The sequence below is a fragment of the Triplophysa dalaica genome, chromosome 16 (assembly GCF_015846415.1).
Source record: "Triplophysa dalaica isolate WHDGS20190420 chromosome 16, ASM1584641v1, whole genome shotgun sequence".
In the NCBI taxonomy this organism is placed as follows: domain Eukaryota; kingdom Metazoa; phylum Chordata; class Actinopteri; order Cypriniformes; family Nemacheilidae; genus Triplophysa; species Triplophysa dalaica.
This window is the reverse complement of record NC_079557.1, coordinates 26,401-34,702: the sequence shown is the minus strand read 5'-3', so window position 1 is coordinate 34,702 and position 8,302 is coordinate 26,401. Positions and strand designations below refer to the sequence as shown.

Sequence of the window (8,302 nt, the reverse complement as noted above, 5' to 3'; positions counted from 1 at the left end):
CGCCACCTGGCTTGAGAAACCCGTTCTCAAAGACTTACTTTTAGTCATTATTTGGGTAGCACACATATTCTGAATGCCTTCGGCAGAATTCAAATGAGCCATTTTAATCTAGATTAATCTAGATTAATTTTGGAATTAATCTAGATTTATCTAGATTAAAAAAATTAATCTATGCCCACCACTAATGTTAATGTACTTTTAAAAAAACTGCGGTCGGAAAACGTATAAAACATTTTTAAGCAAATTTACTTGATACAACTGTGTGCAAAAGCACGCAACAATAGTTTTTCATGGAATTTAACTTAATAAAACTGTGTGCAATTAAAACAAAGAATTTACAAAAACAATTAAGTAAATCCTACAAGATGTTTTTCTTCAGTGTGGATAACATCATTAAGGGTATGGAGTATGAAAATCAAAACCAAAATCAAAAAAGAGAGACAATGAGTGCGTTTACATGCACAAAATAAACATCTCAAAACTTCTTAAAAGAAACCTGTTTTCATGTGTTTACATGTATCGTAATAAACCGTATGCGCAGAAAACCGCGTTTACACGGAAGTTTGAGGCTTGCCGGGTTTCTAGCATGCAGTGACGTCATCGTCGATAGTCTGTTTAGTCAGTAAAAATGCAGCAGGAAAACGGTCAGAAGCTGTACTTTTATCTCTTCTCATGACCACAGTACCTGCAAATGCAACATTAGTTCTTTGTTTTGACATTTCTTCATCAACTGCATGATTCCAGAGCAGACTTTTATGCGATATTTTACTATTACTTCCATTTGACACTTGTACTATTGCGCTTTCAGACATGCGCACAAAAACAAGACTGAAAGAATATCTATAAAGGCGTTTACATGCAATGCGAAATCGAAGCAATAGGCAATAAACTACCTCTGCTGAGTGGGTTTGCTTAAGTCGTTACTGACCTTTCCCCCATAGAAGAAAACATGTTTTACACTCAGTGTGTGTCTACACTGCAGGGTTATTTTTGTTTACTAAAATTAAAACTTTGAAAATGTTTCTGTTCATTGAAATCAAATAAGATTCTGATCTACAAACTAGTGGAAAGTTTGTTGATCAGTTTAATTTTGCCTCAAAAATAAACGGAAATATGTTTAAAGCAATACAGTTTTAAAAATAAACAAATAATAAAACTAAAATAAAATGAATTAATCTTATAAAGCAACATAACTAATAACAATAAATTATAAATGACAAAAGCATATACAAAAATTGCTTAAACTTGAACTAAAATTAACACAAAAAACAAAAATCTAAAAATAAAACCCAATTTAAAATATTGATAAAAATGATTAAAGCTAAATCCAAACTTTAATAACTCTGCCGCATGGTTAAAGGTTAAAGGACATTTACAGAATTATCATCACAAGCTATTATACAGATTTTCTGTGGATAATTGAAACAGTAAACTAGCCCTTCCGTGATGATGAATAAACATACATAGACACACATGTGATTCAAAATTTGTGTGCAAATTACACACAAGACACCAATCATTTCACTGTTCTCAGTAGAAGAGACAACACTGCGTGATCTGACCGGGTTTAGAGACAACCACCAAACATTTAATACATTTACAGTTGAGTCACAATACATTTAATCATAAAAGACCATGAATATAAGTTTTTCTTGCATAGAGCTCACACCAAAAAGAACATGAATGAATCCAACCGAAACAAATTCTTGCTTTTCACCAAACTAAAGACTCAAATAGGCTCAAACCAGAGCTCCCACATTGAAAATCATGTACAAAAAATCCTTCAATTTAACCTGAAACTAAACTGAGTTGTTTTATTATTTATCAGATTCATTGACGGAGATAAAGAGAAAGCGCTTACTAAAATAAATGATGTTCCCACAGGGCTGAATAACACATAGCGTCATGCGTAGCCGCATTAAAATATCGATTCATTTAGTTTTCAGATCTCTTAAAATTTCAAAGTGTGAGGAATTAATAACACATCTCACATGAATCCAGAGGTGAAGAGACGGTCACGAGAAAAAATGGAAACATACATCACACGATCATCTTCGTCTGTAAAGCTTTCTGAATAAAACTGCATAGCAAATAATCAGGAGAGGAACATCTCGCGGCATCATCTGTGCCATTAATTACTCCAAAAAACAGATATAAATATCATTTATTCACGTCTGTGGAAAAACCTCAGAAGCATCAGTAAAAGCATTGTGGCTTTGATTCACAAGTTCTAAACTTCACAGTCGTTTGATTTCATCCTTCCTCTTTCTGCACCTGAGTTTGGCTTTGGTTTGGCTGTGTTTATAGTCGTCCGGAGCGGTCCTGATCCATGAATGTGAAACACAGACACACAGCCGTGGTGATGAGAGTGTGCATGGCCTCATATAAGAGTTTAGGAGAAAACACACTCCAGATGAACAGATGATATCTCAGACCCGTCACCAGAACCACATAAAACACAGCTGGAATGGACCGCAGGAGGGCGAAACAGTAACTACCATGACCGAGACCCATTACAGCCCTGAGAAAAAGAGAGAGAGAGAGTTAAAGCTGGAGCAGTTCATTTAGACTAGACTAGACTAAACTGGAGTGAATTGAACTGGATTTGGATTATTCGGTTTAATGCCTTGTGCAGTCATCTCCATTAAAAATTCCCTCTGCTCATCTTTTCAGCATCTTTGAAAAAGAAACATCAAGTTTATTTTGTATAGTATTTTGTTATAGAAGAACAGATTGACTTTAGTCTTGAGCTGAAGTGATGTCAAATGCCACACATTTCTCAGTCATATGAATTTGTCTTTTTATCACTGTTCCTCAAGCCTCTTCAGGTATTTTCATGATAATAAAGTATATTTATAATGATCAAGTTTGACTGTTGCTTTTTTAAATGCACGTTATAAGTGACTCAAACTCGCACTTCTTTTAGATCGAGCAGTAGATTTGTGGGGGTGTGGTAACAAGAGGTGTTTCAGGCAGGTCTGGGTGAGCATTCACTTTTAGATAGAATGTATCTTTAGTTCCCACACTTTCATCTTGCAATTTTACGTGTCTAATAGATGCATGTGCAACTTATAATACACCAAAGATACATAAAAAAAACATGTATTTGCACCAAATGACCCCTTTAAGTCCAGAGGGACCACAGCGGTGACCTATAACACCCCTCTCATACTCAAAGAATCTCTTTCTGTCACCATCTCTGTACAGTTTTCTTTATGTGTGTTGATGAGAAATAACCTTCATTTCCCACAAAACCCTTGTGAATTGGTTTTACTTGCTCACTAATTGAATCTTTAAGCAATAAAAGATACAGGTCATATAGTGATTATACTTCTGTTGTTATTAACTCTTTGGACCGGTTTTAATTGGTTAGAAAAACAATTAATCTAGATGGAAATATGTCTGAAAGAACAGATGGACTCGACAATATGTCTAAACAAGACATCAAGACTCAAATACGGTTCTTCTATTCACATTTTGAAGCGGAATGAATACTCAGTCCGGTTCTCCGAGGTGTTGTGTTTGATTGACAGGTTGGTACTGGAGGCAGACGTAACAGCGAATTGGCTGACTCCCTGATCTGTGCAGCTGCTGGTACACAACAAATGTGTGGAGTGTTCAGCCACATATCAGCCCCCGCTGTTGATTCACTTTCCTGAAACTGTCAGAAACAGAACTGCAGGTGCTCCACACGAGGAGTCTGCCGGCGGATGAAGCCATTTGCAATTCAAATCTAAAGCTCACACGGCACTCTGGGTACTAGATTGTTTGCGGGATTCAATATCCATGAACACAAAGCACCTGTTGCCTCGAAGGAAATGAAATATCACCTAACAAGCCTCTCTCTCTCTCTAACAAATAGTGTAAACGCTCGGATGGGATGCGGGATGGGTCAGACATCTCGGCAGGGATTCCAGAAAGCATCATATTGATCAAAGAGCTTTTCCTGGATCTGTTGTGCGAGCGTGTGCTATTCTAATAACGCTGAGAGCGGTGAATTATACATTCAGAGCACTTAGGCTGGTCATTTATCAGACAACAGGCAGACACTTTTTCAGCTTCACAGCGACGGATTTTATAATCAGGTTTAAAGAGTGTCACTGGTCTAAACTGAGAGAGTTTTAGAATTTTAATATTTGGGATTATGGAGCATGTGGAGTTCTCCAACACAAACCTCTCACACAAATCTGCACGTGATATAACAAACACAACCCGCTTACAATTCCCGCCTTTAGTTTATTGTGCATAAATAAGCTGTAATTCAGTTATGAGCGTCTCCTCTTCTTCTTCATGACCTCGTCAAGAAAGTTTTAAATTCTGTGATCTAAGTATATCAAACTCTTTTATCGTCAAAAGTCCAAGACAATTTGAGTCAATATGGCTACTTTTAGGAACTAATTCATTGAGTGAAATTCGGGACCCAACGTCTAAATCACCTACACTGTATATGCATACACCCAACAGTTCACAATGATAATAAATCAAAGTAATTAAAGTGTTTATCTGAATATGTAAAAATGCAGAAAGGTTTGTATGTTGGATTGGTTGAGGGCAGTGGTCATGTGGCTCTTTTCAAAAATCATGTGTCTCGCCAGGTGTCTTACTCTTCACCAACCAATGTTAAAAAGCTCATAATACTTATCGATATTTCAGGTTGTTGTTTTCAAATAGTAGGTTTGCAATAGCTCTTTTGAAAAATGAATGAACCAAAACTGAAAAAAAAGTCATCTTGGTTAAAAAAAGGTTCCTGACCGTAGGTTTAGAATATACAATTTGTACAGTATAAAAAGCACGATGACTCAGCAAACTCACAACAATGTATAAAAACCAATGTGTCCGGTGTCGGTGGGGGGGGGGGGGGGTGTTGAAGTGTGATAGTCTTGTCATGGTTTGTTTTATTCATTGTTGTGTAAGTGTGTGTAATTGCAGCATCATTAGCAGCTCTGGCTCTACTAACTGCCCCCCCGATGCCTCACTAGCACAGAGAGATCACATCAAACACCATTAAAACTGTTATCATAAGAAGACCAGCACTGATTAATATTCCCATGATGCTCTGTAATTTCACATCACTGATATGATGATGTGGCTGCAATCTTTTAAAACATCTTCTCTCATCATCTTTCTGTAAGGTATTAAAATGCTTGCAATTGTATTTTCTCAGAAAAAAAACGCAGAGTGAAGAAAGCGACAGAAGAGGTCTTTTAAAAAGAGGAGAAAAGACCTAAAACGACTTTATTACACACATCCCTATATCACAGTAATGACGGTATTATCCTCTTACTCATGACATTTCAGGCTTTTTTACTGCACCATATTATTTTCTAATACAAAGAGGGTCACGCTAGCAGACTGTTGCAGAACTATCTCATAAAACTCCTAAAACTAAAGAAGTTAAATCTCTTTATCGCTTTTCTGCAATAAAGGGGATTGATGAACGAGACTTTAACATTTACAACTCAACCATTTCTCAAAAATACAACCTGATTTTCAAAGACAAACTGGGCTGAAAAATAAGACTTCATCGTGCTTATGTGGTTATCAGCAAGAAACACATTTAGTAATAGAGATTATATTTCAGATTAAAGCTAAATGATGACACTTAAATGTTAAAAGTGTCTTTATTAGGGTTAAAAACGTACTTATTTATATTTTTACTTTTGAAGTTTTTATATTGTGCATTCCAATTTATATCACTCAAACTGCAGTTGGTTTGTTTTGATTTAAACCATTATAACAAAAAAATAAAGCTAACTAACACAATACAACTCAATAAAAACATAATAAAAAACATGATTTTTCTAAATTAAAGTTCAGGTTATTTCATTTTGGAACCAAACTCTTAATTTATTAATTTAGCAGACGACTTTTTGGAAAGAATTTGGGTAACTTCTCAGCATTCAATATCTAATCTAATTTGATTCTAGATTTGTTGCAAAGCAGCGTTGTCAAAATTTATGGTCAAGCAGTCCAGACATATAAAAAACAGCATAAAATACAGAAATTATTTAAAACTCATAAAATGACTTCATTCTAATGTATGTACATTTTTTATAAAGCACATATATTTAATCCATATTTACATATTATTATAAATCTCGGTATGGCTGCTAATGCAAGACCTTACGCAACACGTGATTAAATATTAGCGGGTCAGTCGAGAGATCCAATGTAACTAATTCACAACGAATAGAACTTGTATTTAATATGCATGAACCGCACACATCTTATATATTCCTCACACTGTCTCAAAACACGCGGGGAATGTAAACACTGAACCTCATGCATATCTGCAATAATGAAACCGAGATGATAATAAGCTTTGCTGATAATGGAATCCCAGCCTACAAAACCAGCGAGGACTTGACTTACATTAAACATCCATCTCCATTTGACTCTCAGATAACTTCTCTGCCAATCGCCTCGTGATGTTAGTTAATGAACCGCACATGCCAATGCGTTAACTTTCACGCTTCAAGCCTTCATATACTGAATCTAAAACGGCTCATTGTCATCCAGGTGTCATCGTTTATTAAATGTGTGTGTGTGTTACCTGTGTCTCTGTGAGGTGAGGTAACAGAGCAGGTGAAAGGCCCACAGCAGAGGTCCAGCGTATGTGCTCAACGCTGTGAGGATAACAGCAGGTGCTTCTACATAACTCTCAAGACCCACAAACCCCACTGAGATGTCCACCGTCCCGATGTTGTTTGAGTTTCCCTAGACACACGGCAGAAAAACAACACATGATATCAAATACAGAAGCAGAAAAAACACATCGTGCAGAGATGTCAGGATGCTATTGACTGTTGGCAAGGTGTTGCTATGCAGCTGCTCACAAGGTTAAAAGGACATGCTGCTCGGTTGAAAATAACACTGAAAATAGCATAAAGAACCAGTTTAACCCGAGATGATTCATTGTGTCATTCTGATGTCACCTCACATGATGTATGGTTCAGTGAAAATTCCCAGTGAAATGCTTATTCACTATATGCCTATTTTTTCATGAAATATTGCAGCGTTTATTGTAAGTAGTTTATCAATGTGGGTCGTTCTCTTTTTAAAATTTGTGTTCCACCACAATTTTTTGTTAAAATCTGAAAACGCACATCCGTCCTGTTGTGACGGTCCTTCTTATATGACGTATGTTAGACGGCTTGAGAGGAGCATCCGGTAACTCCTCCCCTTCAACTGTCATCAGTTTCAGTTCTAAAAGCAACGAAAGTTTTTATACGTCCATTCAAATCGCAGACGAAAAGCCACGCCCACTATCTTTCTCATTATAAATTCCATTCACTCGGAAATGCATCAAAATACGGAAGTAAAAACAGTAACAGGGATTTTTTTTCATGTTTTCAAAAAATATATTGCTTACAATTGTACAGTAAAAGTCGGAAAACAAGAAAACTTGAAAATGGAAACAGGAAAATAGATATTTGGGAAAAATAAAGGGTATTGGACATGGCCCTACTCTAGAAACACATATCTCAGTATTACAGCTCCACAGCATCTGTTCAACCTTTTCTTATTGTTTCCGAAAAACTACATTCCTCGGCAGAAGAATATGTTTGATCAATTATCATTTTATCGTATTTTTGCTGCTGTGTTTATTTCATGACATCTCACCAGAATAACCTTCTTATAAAAGCAATACGCCATGTGAAGTCACGGTTTACGGTTAATTTACACATCGCTCCTCAGGTGTTAACTACGGCTTCATAGGGTTTAGTGTGTTAGTTTGTGTTCCACAGCACAAACTAGATCACACAAGTTTGCAATGACACGACGGTGAGAAAATATTATTGTTAAAAGTCTCAAACTTTAAATATGAGCATCGTTAATAATGATGCTTGCCTTCGTAAACACTCTTCAAAGTACAGAAAAACTGTCATGAGACTCAATATATTCTGTCACTGCAGCAGTCAGATTCTCTCTCTTCAGTGTCAACGCAGGCGCATAAAGAGACAAAATGCACTAAACGAATGTGACAATTAAAAATCAACCATCATTTGGCCTAAAGACTAAAGAGAGAGAGAGAGTCAAGCTGGACCGTCCCTCAGATGATGATGATGTCATTGTCAGGCCCATAATTCCACGCTCTGGTGCTTTATAGCATAACAAATGACCCTCCGCTCTCATTTACTTTCAATGTCTCTTAATGTCAATGAATGTGTCTCTTAATAAATCAAACTTCAAGAATTTAATGAACCCGTTGAGTAACTTTATAAAAGAAGACTCTGCGACTACAGTACTTTACACACAAATAAGTGAGATTACGAAGCTGAGACACTCGATGGGTAAATAA

The 8,302-nt window shown here is 36.4% G+C and overlaps 1 protein-coding gene across 1 annotated transcript in view; it reads right to left on the bottom strand.

The window, feature by feature from the left end:
• Nucleotides 1-1,315: 1,315 nt before the first annotated feature.
• The window catches only part of LOC130438458 (GPI ethanolamine phosphate transferase 2-like), a gene marked incomplete at its 5' end in the record, with an annotated part of 31,998 nt that continues 25,011 nt past the window's right edge, over nt 1,316-8,302 (bottom strand). Inside the window, 2 exon segments of the mRNA XM_056770390.1 lie at nt 1,316-2,521; nt 6,554-6,717. Coding sequence (XP_056626368.1) covers nt 2,302-2,521; nt 6,554-6,717 — 384 coding nt within the window.